Consider the following 20,521-nt stretch of genomic DNA (forward strand, 5'->3'; position numbering starts at 1 on the left):
AGCATTCAGACCTGCCTTCTTGATTGAACTTTCGTAAACTACACAACACACAGACCGTGTGACAGATATGCCCAGCTGGCAGCAGATCGGACTTTGTTTACATAAGACAACACGTCACCAAACATGTTAGCTAGAAATAAAATTGCTCTTGAGTTAGGAGAGAGTGTGGTAAATTAAGCCAAATGGTAAGTTGAGCCACCCTTGTTTCTAGGAAACTATACACAAAATGTATAATTTGATCAAATATTTAGGAAGAGGTCATCATTTCATGGAGTCTGTGAAGGAAGAAACCACATGGAAAAAGTGAGGTCCAAAAAAACTTTTTTCACAAAGTCAAATTAATTTATTGTGTTCGAGGTTTCATGATGCTTGTATCTAAACCAAAGTAGATAATTGTTGGTTTTATTTATATATAAACACTACTGTTCAAAAGTTGGGTCACTTAGAAATGTCTTTTAAACTAGTTGAGTATCTGGAGCGTCGGCATTTGTGGGTTCGATTACAGGCTCAAAATGGCCAGAAATAAAGACCTTTCTTCTGAAACTCATCAGTCTATTCTTGTTCTGAGAAATGAAGGCTATTCCATGTGAGAAATTGCCAAGAAATTGAAGATCTCGTACAACGCTGTGTACTACTCCCTTCACAGAACAGCCCAAACTGGCTCTAACCAAAATAGAAAGAGGAGTGGGAGGCCCTGGTGCACAACTGAGCAAGAGGACAAGTATATTAGAGTGTCTAGTTTGAGAAACAGATGCCTCACAAGTCCTCAACTGGCAGCTTCATTTAAATAGTACCCGCAAAACACCAGTCTCAACGTCAACCGTGAAGATGGGTCTCCCGGTCACGGCATGGGTCTCCCGGTCGTGGCAGGCTGCGACAAACCCGTGTCTGTAGTGGCGCCTCTAGTGACGTCTTTAGATCACTGCACCACTCGGGAGGCCAGAAAGTAGATAATTTAAAGATTTTTCTATACATCATTTGGGGTCTCTAAGCTTCAGTATGAGGTCCTAAGCCTAGCATGGAAGTGCATGCTTGTCGTTGTGTGGGCAAATATATTCGATGTTTGCCTGCGGGTAAGTTGAGCCAATGTCAAGTTGAGCAAATCGAAGTGTTTTTCCCAGGCGTAATGCCAGGCATATGTTTAGGTGTTAAAAGCTTAAAGATTAAAAGTAAAAAAAACTTGATTGTCTTGAATTGGGTTTGGGAAATAAAGTTAGTGGTACTTTTTTATTCAGTACAAAAATTTGTAGGCGGCTTAATTTACCCTGCTGAATGTGAAGAAAAGAAAAAGGTACTTACCCCACTTTCCCCCCCCATCTTAGATTCATTCTGACTATATTGAGGAAGAGACACTGGCTTTGTTCCCATGGCAGGGGTTCTCAAAGTGTAATGCACTAGTTAGAAGAAGTGTCAGAGTCAGGCGCAGGACACATGGAATGAGTGTAAACAAAATATGTGTTTACTAAAATACAAAATAAAACTTCTTCCAAATCCAAAAATACAGGATCGGGGAACAACACAAACAGGAAACAATCACCGACAAGACAACCAGGAAATGCAGAGGCTTAAATAATGAACATAATTAGGGAAATCAAAAACAGGTGTACACAATAAAGACAAAACCAAACGAACAGTGAAACATCGATCGGTGGCAACTAGTAAGCCGGTGACGTCGACCGCCGAACGCCGCCCGAATAAGGAGAGGGGCCGACTTCGGCGGGAGTCGTGACACAAAGTTTTTGGGGCCTGGGACCCCTTTTGGGATTGCAACTTCATCAGTGACCCCCTCATAATCAGAACACAACTAATATCTTATACCTAATATCAATATAGACATTTTAATTGTCGCATGCGCCAAATAGAACGGGTGTAGACTTTACCGTGAAATGCTTGCTTACGAGCCCTTCCAAAAGATGCTGAGTTAAAATATTTTGCCGTTTTGAAAGCTTAAATTACAGTGTTTATTTTCTTAAAAAAATACAGGAATGTATTCAGTTGAATAATGGATAATTGGAGTGCTGTGGATACCAATATCCCTGTAAGCCTCCCAGGCCCATGTTGCCCAAGGTTAAGAAATTGGAGATGATTAGTATTACATTGTATTGAATTACACCATCTAAACGTATTCCACAGAGAACAGAGAGAGAGAGGGATCTGGCTGTGAACCGCTGCAGTACCACATCCATGGACCCCACTTTGAGAACCCCTGTCCTATGGTGTCTCATGGGGGAAAAACATCAGTAACTGCCACATCGAACCACACCCAAGACTGCCTTTCTTTTTTCGTAATGAACAACAGAGATACAAATGCGGAATCAGTGTGTTCAGTCACTCTTTTAAGACCCAGCAATATGACCTGACCATAGACAGCAAAAGCAATCAAAGATCTTACTAAGAGAGAAGCAAGAGGCTGAAGGAGATTAGCCTCTTACCTTGTCCTCTCTTTGTGTGTGTCGGAAGTCACCTGGCTGTGGATAACGTTTGCGCTGTACATCCAACACCTTTTTTGTGACAACTACATTGCTTAACCCTTCTCCAGGTGGTGAATGAGGACGAGCACAGCCAGAACCAGGGTGGCAACCAGAGCCAGAGCTCCCCCAGACGAGTGCGCTCAGAGACCATGTTCCTGGACCGGGCGGCCCCCCTGCTCCGGAGGATGAGACACAGCCAGAGCCTGGCCTTCGAGAAGAGACTGGTTCCCGAACCCAAGCCCACCATCGAACGCTTCCTTGATGCCTAGTCAGTAACTTTTACCATTCATTTATAGTTGTTTAATAGTTTATATTGTTCTACAGTGTACAGTAGGACAGTGGTTCTCAAACCTCTCGGGGGGGGGGGGCAGACATTTCACAATTTTGTTTTAGTCTTGAACTACAAGACCTGATTCAGTACTCAAGGGCTTGATGATTAGCTGAATCAGTGTGCTAGCTCTGGAATAGATAAAATACTGCTGGGGGTCCCGGAGGAGAGGTTTGAGAACCACTGCACTAGGCACAAGGCAGAGGGATATGTATTAATTTAGTCCTTAAACTACTGTATGCAGGTTTTTGTTTCAACCAACCTTGAATTTGTTGGACTGTTCATTGGCTAGTCCAGGGGGTGTACTTGTACATCAAGCTGCCTCATGCTACAGAAACTGAGGATAAGCTCCTGCTTCTAGCTTGCACAAGCCAAGGCTCATGCAAGGCAACTTACTTAATCTCTCTTGTTGGAATGTTCATTAGCCAGTTATGCAGATTTTACAAATCTTTTTTTTTAATCATTTCCATTAGTCAACTTTTAAATATTTATTAAGCAATTACTCATGTCAAATCCCAATTTTCTTTTATATTTCCAGTCTGGGGAATCAGCATCCACAGGAGCGAGAGATCACCATCCCCGAAAGCAGCGGGGGGCGGGGTGAGCAGGTTGGCACCGCCTGTGACGAGGACCAGGCGACAGAGACTCCTGACGGAGTGGGGACCCCCGACCAGGAGGAGGGGGCTGGGGCCCTGAACATCAGTTCTGTTCCCCAGGAGGGAAACTCCCAGGATTGGTTGATGCTGGAGCAGGGGGGAGGCAGCGGGGCCTCGGGGGCAGCCAAGCCTCCAGGAGACTATGCTCTGGATGGGAATAAACTAGAGGTGCATTCAGAGGCTGAGGTCCAGGACCACCAGCCTCCCTCAGCCCCGAGCAGCCCCGTCCTGTCCCACATGGCCCTGCCCTGTACCTGGTTACTGGGCGGCAGGAGGCTGCCTGGGATGCTAGGCCACATGGGCCGAGCCCAGATGGAGCAGGTGAGTACGAGCAAGGCTTTGGCAGAATAAGAATTGCTCACACATATACATACAGTTGTATTCTGGGCATTAAAATCTAACTTTTTCAAAATGTCTTGCTGAAGTATGGCCCTGACGGTGCAGTTACATCCATTATGAAGGAAATGTTTCTTACTCCACTGCAGTACAGGTTAACTTTTGAAGAACTGTACACACACCAGATATTCACTGACATGAACATAGATCTGTACTTCTCGCTTTTATCCAAAGCGACTTACATCAAATCAAATGTATTTATATAGCCCTTCGTATATCAGCTGAAATCTCAAAGTGCTGTACAGAAACCCAGCCTAAAACCCCAAACAGCAAGCAATGCATGTGAAAGAAGCACGGTGGCTAGGAAAAACTCCCTAGGAAAAACTCCCTAGAAAGGCCAAAAACCTAGGAAGAAACCTAGAGAGGAACCAGGCTATGAGGGGTGGCCAGTCCTCTTCTGGCTGTGCCGGGTGGATATTATAACAGAACATGGTCAAGATGTTAAAATGTTCATAAATGACCAGCATGGTCAAATAATAATAATCATAGTAGTTGTCGAGGGTGCAACAAGCACGTCCGGTGAACAGGTCAGGGTTCCGTAGCCGCAGGCAGAACAGTTGAAACTGGAGCAGCAGCATGGCCAGGTGGACTGGGGACAGCAAGGAGTCATCATGCCAGGTAGTCCCGAGGCATGGTCCTAGGGCTCAGGTCCTCCGAGAGAAAGAAAGAAAGAGAGAAAGAGAGAATTAGAGAGAGCATATTTAAATTCACACAGGACACCGGATAAGACAAGAGAACACTCCAGATGTAACAGACTGACCCTAGCCCCCCGACACAAACTACTGCAGCATAAATACTGGAGGTTGAGACAGGAGGGATCAGAAGACACTGTGGCCCCAACCGATGATACCCCCGGACAGGGCCAAACAGGCAGGATATAACCCCACCCTGCCAAAGCACAGCCCCCACACCACTAGAGGGATGTCTACAACCACCAACTTACCGTCCGAAGACAAGGCCGAGTATAGCCCACAAAAATCTGGGCTAGACCGTAGCGTACGTGTAGGTATGTACGGCAGGACCAAATCGGAAAGATAGGTAGGAGCAAGCCCATGTAATGCTTTGTAGGTTAGCAGTAAAACCTTGAAATCAGCCCTTGCCTTAACAGGAAGCCAGTGTAGGGAGGCTAGCACTGGAGTAATATGATCAAATTTTGGGGTTCTAGTCAGGATTCTAGCAGCCGTATTTAGCACTAACTGAACTTTGTTTAGTGCTTTATCCGGGTAACCGGAAAGTAGAGCATTGCAGTAGTCCAGCCTAGAAGTAACAAAAGCATGGATTAATTTTTCTGCATCATTTTTGGACAGAAAGTTTCTGATTTTTGCAATGTTACGTAGATGGAAAAAAGCTGTCCTTGAAACAGTCTTGATATGTTCTTCAAAAGAGAGATCAGGGTCCAGAGTAACGCCGAGGTCATTCACAGTTTTATTTGAGACGACTGTACAACCATCCAGATTAATTGTCAGATTCAACAGAAGATCTCTTTGTTTCTTGGGACCTAGAACAAGCATCTCTGTTTTGTCCGAGTTTAAAAGTAGAAAGTTTGCAGCCATCCACTTCCTTATGTCTGAAACACAGGCTTCTAGCGAGGGCAATTTTGGGGCTTCACCATGTTTTATTGAAATGTACAGCTGTGTGTCGTCCGCATAGCAGTGAAATTTAACATTATGTTTTCGAATGACATCCCCAAGAGGTAAAATATATAGTGAAAACAATAGTGGTCCTAAAACAGAACCTTGAGGAACACCGAAATTTACAATTGATTTGTCAGAGGACAAACCATTCACAGAGACAAACTGATATCTTTCCGACAGATAAGATCTAAACCAGGCCAGAACTTGTCCATGTAGACCATTTTGGGTTTCCAATCTCTCCAAAAGAATGTGTTGATCGATGGTATCAAAAGCGGCACTAAGATCTAGGAGCACGAGGACAGATGCAGAGCCTCGGTCTGACGTCACTAAAAGGTCATTTACCACCTTCACAAGTGCAGTCTCAGTGCTATGATGGGGTCTAAAACCAGACTGAAGCGTTTAGTATACATTGTTTGTCTTCAGGAAGGCAGTGAGTTGCTGTGCAACAGCTTTTTCTAACATTTTTGAGAGGAATGGAAGATTCGATATAGGCCGATAGTTTTTTATAATTTCTGGGTCAAGATTCGGCTTTTTCAAGAGAGGCTTTATTACTGCCACTTTTAGTGAGCTTGGTACACATCCGGTGGATAGAGAGCCGTTTATTATGTTCAACATAGGAGGGCCAAGCACAGGAAGCAGCTCTTTCAGTAGTTTAGTTGGAATAGGGTCCAGTATGCAGCTTGAGGGTTTGGAGGCCATGATTATTTTCATCATTTTTTCAAGAGATATAGTACTAAAACACTTTAGTATCTCCCTTGATCCTAGGTCCTGTCAGAGTTGTGCAGACTCAGGACAATGAAGCTTTGGAGGAATACCCAGATTTAAAGAGGAGTCCGTAATTTGCTTTCTAATGATCATGATCTTTTCCTCAAAGTGGTTCATAAATGTATTACTGCTGAAGTGAAAGCCATCCTCCATTTGCGAATGCTGCTTTTTAGTTAGCTTTGCGACAGTATCAAAAAGAAATGTTGGATTATTCTTATTTTCCTCTATTAAGTTGGAAAAATAGGATGATCGAGCAGCAGTGAGGGCTCTTCGGTACTGTCTTTCCAAGCTAGACGGAAGACTTCCAGTTTGTGTGGCGCCATTTCCGTTCCAATTTTCTGGAAGCTTGCTTCAGAGCTCGTGTATTTTCTGTATACCAGGGAGCTAGTTTCTTATGACAGATGTTTTTAATTTTTAGGGGTGCAACTGCATCTAGGGTATTGCGCAAGGTTAAATTGAGTTCCTCGGTTAGGTGGTTAACTGATTTTTGTCCACTGACGTCCTTGGGTAGGCAGAGGGAGTCTGGAAGGGCATCTAGGAATCTTTGGGTTGTCTGAGAATTTATAGCACGACTTTTAATGCTCCTTGGTTGGGGTCTGAGCAGATTATTTGTTGCAATTGTAAACGCAATAAAATGGTGGTCCGATAATCCAGGATTATGAGGAAAAACATTAAGATCCACAACATTTATTCCATGGGACAAAACTAGGTCCAGAGTATGACTGTGAATAGGTCCAGAGACATGTTGGACAAAACCCACTGAGTCGATGATTGCTCCGAAAGCCTTTTGGAGTGGGTTTGTGGACTTTTCCATGTGAATATTAAAGTCACCAAAAATTAGAATATTATCTGCTATGACTACAAGATCCGATAGGAATTCAGAGAACTCAGTGAGGAACACTGCATATGGCCCAGGAGGCCTGTAAACAGTAGCTATAAAAAGTGAGTGAGTAGGCTGCATAGATTTCATGACTAGAAGCTCAAAAGACGAAAACGTCATTGTTTTTTTTTTGTAAATTGAAATTTGCTATCGTAGATGTTAGCAACACCTCCGCCTTTGCCGGATGCACGGGGGGTATGGTCACTAGTGTAACCAGGGGGTGAGGCCTCATTTAACACAGTAAATTCATCAGGCTTAAGCCATGTTTCAGTCAGGCCAATCACATCAAGATTATGATCAGTGATTAGTTCATTGACTATAACTGCCTTGGAAGTGAGGGATCTAACATTAAGTAACCCAATTTTGAGATGTGAAGTATCACAATCTCTTTCAATAATGGCAGGAATGGAGGAGGTTTTTATACTAGTGAGATTACTAAAGCGAACACCGCCATTTTTAATTTTGCCCAATCTAGATCGAGGCACAGACACGGTCTCAATGGGGAAAGCTGAGCTGACTACGCTGACTGTGCTAATGGCAGACTCCACTAAGCTGGCAGGCTGGCTAACAGCCTGCTGCCTGGCCTGCACCCTATTTCATTGTGGAGCTAGAGGAGTTAGAGCCCTTTCTATGTTCGTAGATAAGATGAGAGCACCCCTCCCGCTAGGATGGAGTCCGTCACTCCTCAACAGGCCAGGCTTGCATTCATCTTAAGATAGCTAGGTGAGACAACCACATATCACAGTCGTAGTAGGTCAATCTTTCCTCGATACAGAAGTTATCAGCAAAGTCACTGCTAGTAGGAAAAGACAAGTGCAATTACATTTTTTTATTGGGGGGATAGAATAAGATTGAGATGTCTTATTTCAGTCGTTTTCAGAAGATGGGCAGGGACTCTGCTGCCTCCTCACCACCTCTCATGTCCATCTCCCAATAATGTCTGCCTCTCCACAGTCTGCCAACCCTGTACCACAGTCCCCTGTGATGGAAAAGAGTGAAGCCATACCACAAGAGGCCCTGTCAACCAAGCCCAATGACCCCCAAGAGGTCAAGGCTGACGAGCTGGAGATTGTCGAGTCAGCCCCCAGCCCTGTGCCAAGCCTCATCCCAGCCCACCTCGCAAACGACAAAGACCCAGAGAGCGACTCAGGCCTCCCCGACCGTTCCTCTGAACCCAACCAACACCCTCAGATGGAGAAAGCAGGAAGTGCCGCGGAGAGCACCGGCACCTTCTCCTCCTCCCCTCCCCCACCCACCTTGGTCCTGCTGCGAAGAGAATCCCCCTCCTCGCCCAGATTGAGCCGCATCCCCATACGAGATCCAACCACCGTCCCGGATTCCCCCACTATGGACCGCCGCCACCGCTGGAGCAGCCCCGTGCCTGGCTCGCCTTCCCACTCGCCCTCGCTCTCCTGCGACAACCTGCTGCCCTGTGGCGTCCGGGAGAGGTTCCTTTCCTGCTCAGACCGCGGCTCACGCTCCGACTGGCTGGGGGAAGACCGTGACTCCCTCTCGCTCTCCTCCTCGGGCAGCAGGAGTAAAATCCCCCGGCCCGTCATTCCCCCTGTTCCGGGGCTCGAGCAGCAGCAGCTCTCCTCCTCCAGCAGGTTCCTGCCTCGTCCGCCTCCCGGGAAACCGCCCACCCGCCCAGCTGTAGATAACAGGTATGAAGAACATGGTATTATGGCACAGCACAGGGCCACGTTTAATAGCAAACTTTATGGAGTGTCGCAGATAGAAATGTCATGAATGAAACTGATGTACTTTCTTATTCGACAGCTATTCAATCTGAGGCATGTTTACTCTACGTTATATATGTATCTGAACATTCCACAACGTTGTGCCCTGCCAAACGCAAGACTAGTAGGCTGTGACAGTAAGGGTTGCGTCCCACATCACTGATGATAGACTATTTTTTCTGTGTGGATTGGTTTAGGAACATATCGGTGCATCCTACAAATCAGAATGTATAGGCATGAGTGTCTGAATAATACATTATAGTTGCAGAATTGTTTGTTTTAGTTTTTAAAATCCAACCCCTTCTGTTCTCTGCCCCAGTAGGCGCCGGCGTTTCCGGGTGTGCGCTAGCAGCACCAGCGATGCCGACTTCCTTGCCAGTCTGACCCAACTGATGAATGACCGCGGCGGTGCACTTTTCAGTCCGGCGCCACACCCCCGCAGCTCTTCCTCCTCTCTACAGCGCTCACTCAGCTCCTCCCCCTCACGTCACGAGCTCCGTGAGGGGGGAGGGGTCTTCCTGGGGCGTAGCCGCTCTCCGTCCAGCTTCTCGGGATCCCCTCCCCCTCCATGGTACCCCCAGGACAGGCTTAGTGGGTGGCAGGGGATCCCATGGGGCGCAGGGCCCGGTGCCAGAGGGAGGGGCCCTAGCCACGAGGGCAAAGGCAGCGGCAAAGTGAGCCGATAAGTGGACAGAATGGATAGCAGTGTGTTGTTCAGTAGGGCACACCATTGTAAAACATTTTGCAACGATATATCCGAAATGAGCGTTTCTCATTGGACACGTTCAGCCAGGGCCTTGTCAGCTCATTAGGCGGCTACCTATGGCGGCAGATTGACAAGGGTGGCATTTTCTGGGCTAAACTGAACAAGATGCACCCCCAACAACACAACCTCAAATAATTCTGCCCCAAAACAATGACAATTTCTCTCAACCAGTGACATATGGACTTTTTAGGTGAGCGCTGATGCCGCCCTGTGATAAGCAGTTCCCACTTTGTCAAAGGCAGGGGCACAAAAATGTTGCTTGTCCATTCCCAGCGCTGGGCGCTCCACCAACGTTCCATTAAGAAAATTATCTAACATAAATCATGTAGCAGATATAGCCAGCGTAAAAACATGAGCCATTCACAATAATTACAGCAAAATGTCAAGAAAACTGTATGCTATTACACTACTTTATACTTAACGCATGTCAGAGGCATGACAAATTAGCGAATAGACTTGAAAACGGGTGGTAGAGCCTACAGTCAAATGTGATGTGGTTCGACGAGAACAGTGACATTTTGCCAAGGCAGAGACGTGGCGACATGACAATAGCCAAATTTGTCATTTCACTTTTTGTTTTTTATGTTTAACAGATGTCTCTTTCCATTCACCACTGTTTGGTGTCTGGTAATATGTTGCAAGTGGATGAATGTACACGGGTAGCCTATGAAGGAGCCCGTTGAAGGGATTGTTTAACAACCGGATGAAAACATTTTGACTGGTTGTTTTAATGCCACTGTAAAAGGTAATGCATTTTAAAAGTTAAATAACAGATCTTTACGACTAGGCCCACTGAGATCCTATTGAATTAATAGGGACTCTACATATCATTCTATGATTAGGCCCGTTGAAAAATGTTGGTGCACGCGGTTGGTCCCGTACCGGGAAGAAATGAATTATACTTTCACCCCTGAATATAGCATATGGTAGGAAGAGTATGTGGCCTTTTCTGTAGCCTACAGGCTGGAGATAAAATGAATGACAATGTAATGAGATGGACACTTTTTACATCATACAGGTTTCTCCGATCAAATACCCTAATCTAAATTGCGTTGACATGTTAAACAACATATCCTAAAAACAGGACAGGACAAAGTCAAATGGACAATATAAAATGGATAATCAGGCTACTCACAACTGCTATCCAGAAATGTCACCCTGTGGGCAAAATGTTCATGATCAGTGGTTTAAAGTTTGTATCTGTTCATTTTTGACAAGCTGATCATGGCGAAAAAGAAAATACTTCTGATTTCCCGCTGTGTAAACATATTGCAAATAGGCTCAGGATAACTCCTGATGAAGTTGTGTAGCTGATATTCAGAGCTGAAATAGCCAAGTTTATTAGTCACAGGAATCAGGACTAATAAAGCCAATGCAACGCCTGTTTTACAAACGGTGGGTCTTCCACATGGTTGGGCATTGATAAAATTCCTTTACAGACCAACACAGTAGGCTTCACCCTAGTAAGCATGGGCCGATGTCTCCTGGATGTCTTTTTTTGGTCCTGTCCGGACCTGCCGTCTTTTATTGATGTTTTACAAACAGTAGGCCTACCAAATAGATGGACATTCATAAAATTCTAATTAGGCGACACTGTAGGCTACACCTCAGTAAGCACGGATCGATGCCGTCGACTTTTGCATGTTTTTTGGGGGGGGGTCCTATCTGGACCGGCCTTGATTTGCACATCCACGGATGTTGGTTTTTAGTCCGGTCCAGACCAAATCATAGACATCTATCTTTGGTTCAGATTTTGTCCGGTCTGGACCGTCTTTCATTTGTCTCGCCGAGGGCGACAGAACAGCCAGGACCAGCCCTGCTTTCAGCAGGTACATCTCCGTTTCGTCCCCACTGCACACGACCCAGGCGGTTACTATGGTTACTCAGACTGTCATAATGTATGTACAGAGAACGTACTGTATCTGATCCATTCTTCAACTTTGACAGCATGTGTAAATATATATGATATACTACTGTACTCCAGGGAATGTACTGTATGTAATGTAAAATGTATGATAGAATGTATCTAATTATTTGATGTGTCTCGAAAAATGTACTTGAATAATGTAGCTTGATTCCAGCGTCGGAACGTCAGATTTCCGAAAAACATTGAGATGGTCTACTCTTTCTCACTGACCCCAGTCCTGTGTTCTTAACACTATGTATGTATGTATGCCATGAGACCAAAACGATCTGTACTGTATCATATGAGGGATCTAAAGGAGGTCGCCTTGTATATACAGTTGAAGTCGGAAGTTTACATACACTTAGGTTGGAGTCATTAAAACTAGTTTTTCAACCACTCCACAAATTTCTTGTTAACAAATTATAGTTTTGGCAAGTCGGTTAGGACATCTACTTTGTGCATGACACAAGTCATTTTTCCAACAATTGTTTACTGACAGATAATTTCACTTATAATTCACTGTATCACAATTCCAGTGGGTCAAAAGTTTACATGCACTAAGTTGACTGCCTTTAAACAGCTTGGAAAATACCAGAAAATGATGTCTTGGCTTTAGAAGCTTCTAATAGGTTAATTGACATAATTTGAGTCAATTGGAGGTGTACCTGTGGATGTATTTCAAGTCCTACCTTCAAACTGTGCCTCTTTGCTTGACATCATGGGAAAATCAAAAGAAATCAGCCAACAGCCACCAACCTCAGAAAAAAAATTGTAGACCTCCACAAGTCTGGTTCATCCTTGGGAGCAATTTCCAAATGCCTGAAGGTACCACGTTCATCTGTACAAACAATAGTACGCAAGTATAAACACCATGGACCACGCAGCCATCGTACTGCTCAGGAAGGAGACGCATTCTGTCTCCTAGAGATTAACGTACTTTGGTGCGAAAAGTGCAAATCAATCCCAGAACAACAGCAAAGGACCTTGTGAAGATGCTGGAGGAAACGGGTACAAAAGTATCTATAGCCACAGTAAAACAAGTTCTATATCGACATAACCTGAAAGGCCGCTCAGCAAGGAAGAAGCCACTGCTCCAAAACCGCCATAAAAAAGCCAGACTATGGTTTGCAACTGCACATGGGGACAAAGATCATACTTTCCTGACCTGGGTCTTTCAAATTGACAATGACCCCAAGCATACTTCCAAAGTTGTGGCAAAATGGTTTAAGGACAACAAACTCAAGGTATTGGAGTGGCCATCACAAAGCCCTGATCTCAATCCTATAGGACATTTGTGGGCAGAACTGAAAAAGCGTGTGCGAGCAAGGAGGCCTACAAACCTGACTCAGTTACACCAGCTTTGTCAGGAGGAATGGGCCAAAATTCACCCAACTTATTGTGGGAAGCTTGTGGAAGGCTAACCGAAACGTTTGACCCAAGTTAAACAATTTAAAGGCAATGCTACCAAATACTAATTGAGTGTATGTACACTTCTGACCCACTGGGAATGTGATAAAATAAATAAATGCTGAAATAAATCATTCTCTGTACTATTATTCTGACATTTCACATTCTTAAAATAAAGTGGTGATGCTAACTGACCTAAGACAGGGAATTTGTACTAGGATTAAATGTCAGTCATTGTGAAAAACTGAGTTTAAATGTGTTTAGCTAAGGTGTATGTAAACTTCCAACTTCAACTGTATGTACCGTTTAAAAATATATATAGTAATTGTATAGCGAGCACTTCAGTGCTGTTCAATCAAACTAAATGTTAATCTTATTGCACCAACATATCAGCATTCATTTGTAATGACCAGGGAATGTAGTCCCATCTAAACTCCATTCCTCCTTTCCCTAAAACTACTAGATGAAACATGTATTTCAAGCTATTTAAACGATCTCACTCTCTCTGGCATATTCACAATGTAATTCTGTGATTTTATTGCGAGAAAATCTCTTCTCTTATTAAACTTAGGTGATGTGGAAGTCACAATGTTGGAATGTAAATTTTTTTTTTTTTAAAGCACCCATACTGAATTAATGTAAGACGTGCATGGATATCATCGCAAATATATGTGTTTCTTTTAAATAATTTGTAGTGTCCGCTAAAACAAATCTGTATTTTTTAATAAACTGGTCCCGATTTTAAATAAATTTATCATGCAGACCAGCAAAATTGGAGTCTATTTGTACCCCCCCTACTGAATAACTGATATCATGATTGCAGAAAATCAAATAAAGTATACATTTGGCTTATAGTGAACTATATGAAATGAATGTTCAATGTAGTAGGCTACCTACCCTTTTGTCTTTATTATGTTACGATTCAACCAACAAATGTGTACAAGGTGTCAAGTTCCACCCCCCCTCCCAAAAACAAGCATTTGTTTCACTTAATATTCATATAAAAAACTATACTGTCAAAGTGGTTTAATTAAACAGACGTGATCTGTAACAGTTGTTTCTCCTGAGCAGCAGTCTGTTTGGAACCAATAAGGGTTCTAAGCCCTAAAACATGTATTTGTCTGGAAACCTAGGCCCTGTCCCGAAACAACCCCTAGCCTCCAAAACCTCAAACTTTATGTATATCTGTAGGTAAATGCAATATGGTAGAAGCTCCTCCTTGCCTTCTGATTGGCCAAGATGAATCTCTGATAGGGGGTAGAGGCTTGGGGTTGTTACAAAGTGAACTGAGCCGTACAGTCCAATTCTAGTAGACTGTATTATGTCTGTGGTCAATAAGGAGTAACATGTTCTATGTTATCAAATCAAATTTATTTATATAGCCTTTCGTACATCAGCTGAAATCTCAAAGTGCTGTACAGAAACCCAGCCTAAAACCCCAAACAGCAAGCAATGCATGTGAAAGAAGCACGGTGGCTAGGAAAAACTCCCTAGGAAAAATGTTATGTGGACTTTGCTTACACATACTGCTGATGATAAGTCTATGGTAAAGAATGAGCTCTGTGCTCTATAAGTTAATTGTTACGTCTGGGCAGAGTCATAAATAGAGATGCTTGGTTTTGAGTTTGATACAGTATGTGTTCTAAAATGCCTGCTCTGTATTCTATAACACTAATAGTGCATCTCTCTGCCATGGGACTTATGGTTCATGTTGAGCACGCAGTTCTTGATTGTTTACGCCTGGTCGTCTGTCTATCATTGTAGTCTGAGTTCTAGAAGAGGAGCCGTTGCCTGGGATCATCTGGCAACACACTGATGGAGTCCTCTGCCTTCCCACACAGTCATCGTGTACTCCTGGAGTGGACAGAGGACCATGACGTTACCGTCAGGAGAGAAGTTACAAGGAATAGTCAATGCAGTTATGAGGTATTTACCATAGTAACACCCACCATGGACCAATATCATTATTTATAGTTGGGTCATTCCACCAATTTGGTGCCTTTGAGAAGTTTAACTTTGTTAAAAAAAAAAGGGACATTCACTTAATTTTAACATTCTTTCATAAAGACCACATGTTCAACTGAATAAAAAACACGTTTTCCCATCTCGATGTTACATTTTTAAAAACGTACTATTGGGTAAATCTACTTGAATTCAATCACTTTTTGAAAGCACCCCTTTTCATTTGAACAAAACCTTTGATACATATTTGCCCTTTGTAGAAGTGCTCAGAAAGTTAATTTTTGGACCTGATTGCCAACACATTCAAGAGATAAAGAAAGGTGCTCAAAGTTGACCCATTTTGCCTACCCCACCACAATTTTTTGATTTTTAATTAAATTTACTTCTTTTTTTTTACCTCAAACATCATTCTAAAAACGTTTTTTTCATATTTGCATATGGTGACTCTGTTGTAGTCATGTCCAACCGGGTCGTCAGGAGGGCCCAGCCAATCATGAAGAAGAAAATTGACTACTTAAATGGAGATTACATTTACATTTTAGTAATTTAGCAGACGCTCTTATCCAGAGCGACTTACAGTACTGAGTGCATACATTTCATGCATTTTTTTTTGTTTTTTGTACTGGCCCCCCGTGGGAATCGAACCCACAACCCTGGCGTTGCACACACCATGCTGGCGTTGCACACACCATGCTCTACCAATTGAGCCACAGGGAAGACCAGACCATAACATCAATGGCGCTGCCAATGCGTTCACAGATGCTATAATGGCACAGATACAAAGATGAGTCCTCTATCTCCATGGTCTACACATCAGAAAATGTTTTGAATGTGAATATCTGTTTTAAATTATACTGTCAATCCTCCATAGGAAACCTATTGAAGTCATATAAATATACATAATAGAATAGATAGACATTTAAGTTGACATTTGACAGTGGGTGGACCAGCAGACATTTTTGTGTTAGTAATTAGAAGTAAAAATGTCAATGGTGTATCAGCTAAATTGAAGTGGACTGAAGGGATAGGTCCATTGTATAAATTATATATTTCTGCATTCAAGAGCATGTTGTGTCTCAAACGATGGTAGGCACAACACAAAAACCTCAGATGATGTAAAGTAGGGTCTAAGCGTTTGTCAGTTATATTAAATCATTTTTTTCAAGAAATTATACAATAGTTTGACAACCCTTTTTGTAAGCTTTTAAATTATATCAAACTCAACAGTTTATCCTTTCCGGTGATAAAGGCATGGATGTCTCATGGTATGGCGGGGTTTGCAAAATGGATCAACTCTGAGCAGCTTTATTTCCTGAATGTTTTGGCATACAGGTACAAATCATCATTTTCTGACCACTTCTTCCATGTGAAAACATGTATGGAAAGTTTTGTTTAAATCAAAAGGGATGCTGTGAAAAAGTGATAGAATTCATATGGATTTACCCTATATTAAGTGACAAATAAAGTAGGAGTAACAGGGTTGACCGTAACAGGGTTGACGATTTCATTTTAAATCAACCATAAATCCCCTCGTGACGGGGAATGGAAGCTTGTTTTGTACAACCTTGGAGTGGCAATTGAATACAAGATTCACCAAAAAAATGCAATCGCTAAAACATTTCTAGCCTGCCTATCTATCGGTAACCTAACTTAGCAGGCATAAAAGAAAAGCCTGAGCGGCGTTTCTTTCCCAAATGACTTTTGGGTTATCTTCTGCACTGTTCAACCAATCCAGTAAATGTGGAGGAGGAGTTAAGATTGAGTGTCACCTTGTGAACTTCCAAAAGCGGAAGTCACGTCACAGGCTCTCTTTCCATTGCTGACCTCGCAGAGGGTGCCCTATGGGTAAGAGGGTTGATGTTTAACGCTCAACCTGCTCTGTTTTCCACCACAAAACACCAGAAAATGTCCAAAAAGAGTAGAACCAGCTCACCTGCTTTTACACTATGATGTTCAATGTTTCTTAGCCTTTTTTTTATTATTACAAGAATAAATAGTCACCATATTACAAAAGTTCAGTTCACGTAACAGGGTTGACCTTCAAATGAGGGACACAACTAAATTAATCACTAATCACATTAAATAAATAATCATCTTCAGAAATGACTCTGCTAAAGCAACAAAATAGCGAGGGCTTTACAATGATGGTGAAACTTGGAGAAATGTTTGGATTAAGTGGGCTAAAATCCTAGAAGTGTCAGAGAAGTGTCAGAGAGGTGACAGGGAAGGACATGTCAAAATGCTGAATTTTGGCACTTTAGCAAGCCTTTATTCATATTAAAAATCGGATTTATTGAATTCTCCATGTGGTCTATATAAAAGGGTACTTCATTTATTATATAACAAGCTTTTAAAATTCAATATTGGTGCACAATTTCTAGTTAAAATATTGTGGAATGAATGGTATGGAAGTCTTATACCCTTTTCACACCGTTGTGCCGACCCGAACCTTTCTGTGCTGGCAAGGATATATTCTCTATTCTTACATTGTTCTTTCCAGCAGTGTTAGTTCTAGCAACTATGTTGGGTGCGTAACCAGGTCAGCGCAGTAGACCTACAGCTCAGCTTGGCTTTGCTCAGCTTTGCTCAGTGGTGTAAAGAGGATATTATTGTACTGTTATCTAGTGAGGATTTACCAGAGAAGGTATACTCATGCCTGGCTACGACATGGTCCCAGTTTTTACACACATCTTCTAGGTAGTAAAGAAAGACCATTAGTAAGATGAAAAACTGACTCCAGCACAGACACACCTTTTTCAGGGCCATGTTCATTAGACACAAAACAGAAGAACGTGGGGAAATACTCTCTGAAATTGTCTAATAAGAAATGCTTGTTTTTGTTTGCAGTTGGGTACAGTGTGCCCTATTGAACACGATTTAATTCATCAATGGCGCGACATTGACTCACGATCATAGGTGACTATCTCCTCCTCATCCTCTGTGACCTTGTTGCTGATCAACACAAAGTCCCTCTGGTGACAGTTGGCATAGCCCAGGTAGTTCATTAAATAGGAGCCATTCTCCAAAAACAGTTGTTGCCCTGTCAAACAGATGTATTCATTATGTATTCGGATTCTGTAGCAAAACATTTAGTCTGTTGCAAAACGTTTTGCAACGGACATTGTTTTACTCCAAATGGAAACCGTTTTGCAACTGAAACTAGTTTCTATTGGACAAATTCCGTTTGGTCTCTATAGTAAACGGTGTCGTGACGTTGTATTAGTTAATGTGACGACTGTTGCTCATCGAATGATTAACGGTTTATAATTACGTGATTAAATGAATTAAGCAATGAATCAAGCAATTATTAACTCATTAACCTGGGGCACCATGGGAACATTGTTTTGATTGAGTTTCTATTTCCCAAATTAACTCAAAGGATATCAGAATATCGATTACAACAGTCGCTAAATTAATCAATTTCCTCTACAGTCTCATAATCTGAAAATCGTATAATCCGGGAATCTGCACGGACCCGGGCTTTACCACTGAATTTACCACACCAATCTTAGTTGATTATTTATTTACTAGCAAGCTCAAATGATGATAAAAATGCACATACACAAAACACAGTCTAGCTATTGATTAGGACTTAGTACAACGGGCCAACACACTCTGGCGCTTGTTACCCAAAATGGGGATTTTAAAGAGAGAGAAATAAAGGAAGTACACGAGAGAAATATACATTTGGGTTCATTTGTCAGCCATGCTTATTTAAAATTAGCCTTGCCCCGAACTGCCGCTCTTATGGGTCAGAATATAATGATGTAATTACGTGTTGTAGTTCTCAGGTGGGAAGCTCCGCGTGGGTCGTTTAGGCTTCTAAATGACGCAGTTCTACGGCGCAACTCTCTGGTTGTCCTCACGATGTCAGTGTCCTTCTTGGCTAAGTAGTCTGATCCTCACCCTTGATCGGAAAGGGGTCTTCTGAGGACAGACAGCTCTGTAGCTCAGAGCTCACAGCTTCGGCTCGAATGGTGTCGATACCACGATTCAATGGAGAGTGGAGGCTGGGTGGTTCGGCTTGAATTCACCCGCTTAGACACAGCTACTCGTCCGTAGCTCGTGTAGAAAAATATTTCTTTGTCTTCAACCTTGTGTTTCGTTTTGGGGTTCGTCGACTTTGTTAGACCTTGGCTGCAGCTTGGGGTCAATAGTCTACTATGTTAATTCTTCACTCTCCTGTCTTATACCCTCGGGTCAGAAGTGGGTGTAACAGCCTTTAGGGCGATTCTCTGGGCGGACCAAGTACAGGGGGCAAGGCTTAGATTTGGCTAAAAATCCGATTTTAGACACTAACTTCACATTTCATCTTTATCAAAACATTCTGTTTGATTTGGATATTTTCCAAACAGCGTACAATGTATAAACATCAGGCATATACTGGGAAAACTCTTAAAGGTACAATGTTTTCATAATAACGTCATCTCTTAACCTTTAAAAACCAATACAAAAGTTACATACATTTTAATATTCCACTTTTCGTCATAACCACCATTGTGGCTGACGGAAACCATTGTTCCAAAGTTCCTTTATTGCATGTTTAAGGTTCTGAGGCCAGTTCTCCATTGTTAGGACAAAGGAATTTCTCTGTATTATGGGCATGAGGTGTCATAAAAACCCCACATCTTCAGACCCCTAGATCTCTCCTCCTCTGTTGGGGGTTTGGGAGATAATCTGTAGGGTGGTGGTCTCCTGTACCCTGACCTGATCAGGACAGTCATGACAGTCCCCCTCTGGTAGGTTCAACTTGGAATGATTCTGCATGTTGCAACCCACCATAAGAATGACCATCGGATGTCCTGGTCTGTGGATCATCAGAGCAGCCCCCCCCCCCCCTTTAGTGGTTCCCCCCTGGTAGGCTTTCCGCAAGCTGTGGATCACCACCAGAATGGATCAAGGAGGTCTGGCAGTGGCTCTGTGTTCCGGCCCGTCGTCCGGTTATCCCGGTTAGTGGACCTAGGCAGTAACTTGGCAGACGTTAATAACGCACAACACTCAGGCAATACATCATTACATTTCCTCCCCAAAGGAGCGGTGTCTTGGCTCTAAGGCTTCCTAAGTGTCAAAGGTAATGAAACGAAAAATTTGAATAAAAACATAAAAGTATACAAAATATGTCTACCACACCTTAATCATCTAATATGGACTATGTTCTATATATGTCCAAGGCCTTGGCTAAATAGCTTTATCATGGCATTGTCTCTAATGTCATGTCTAGGTTGATCCTACTTGCAGGTGGGTAGTTAAGGCACTTGGAAAAACTTGGCCCCTGAAGGCCAAGCTTACATTAGGGACATTACTGGGCTGACCTAGCGAGTTCGGGAGAGGAGGCTGGGACTGGGTCCTGTAAGAGGGTTTCCGGATCCATTGCCACCTTTCCAAAAATCGGGATCGCTTCCGTCCCACGGGTGATCCTAGTATAAGACCTCATTAGGTCTTCCATTGCACGTGTGCGCCTGTGTACGTAGTAGGTGCACACGCCAAGGGAAATGAGACCAAGGATCATGGTAACAGTCAGGATACTGTCCGGCACCGTCCAAGAGCGGGCGACAGACCAATCTTTCGGTCTGTAGTCAGTCGGGTCGACTAACAGTGCCTCATCCAGTAC

General features: G+C 43.1%; 1 protein-coding gene across 4 annotated transcripts in view; it reads left to right on the plus strand.

The window, feature by feature from the left end:
* LOC115195781 (tau-tubulin kinase 2) overlaps positions 1 to 11,937 on the plus strand; it is a 31,640-nt gene extending 19,703 nt beyond the window's left edge. For 3 of the 4 annotated variants that reach the window (XM_029756021.1, XM_029756030.1, XM_029756050.1), the window contains 4 exons: positions 2,540 to 2,739; positions 3,338 to 3,776; positions 8,085 to 8,794; positions 9,189 to 11,937. In XM_029756021.1, coding sequence (XP_029611881.1) covers positions 2,540 to 2,739; positions 3,338 to 3,776; positions 8,085 to 8,794; positions 9,189 to 9,555 — 1,716 coding nt within the window. In that variant the 3' untranslated portion in view covers positions 9,556 to 11,937. The remainder of the gene's footprint in view (positions 1 to 2,539; positions 2,740 to 3,337; positions 3,777 to 8,084; positions 8,795 to 9,188) is intronic. The other variant, XM_029756041.1, reaches the window with a different exon arrangement.
* The last annotated feature ends 8,584 nt before the right edge of the window (positions 11,938 to 20,521 follow it).

This window comes from Salmo trutta, chromosome 1, assembly GCF_901001165.1.
Source record: "Salmo trutta chromosome 1, fSalTru1.1, whole genome shotgun sequence".
NCBI lineage: Eukaryota > Metazoa > Chordata > Actinopteri > Salmoniformes > Salmonidae > Salmo > Salmo trutta.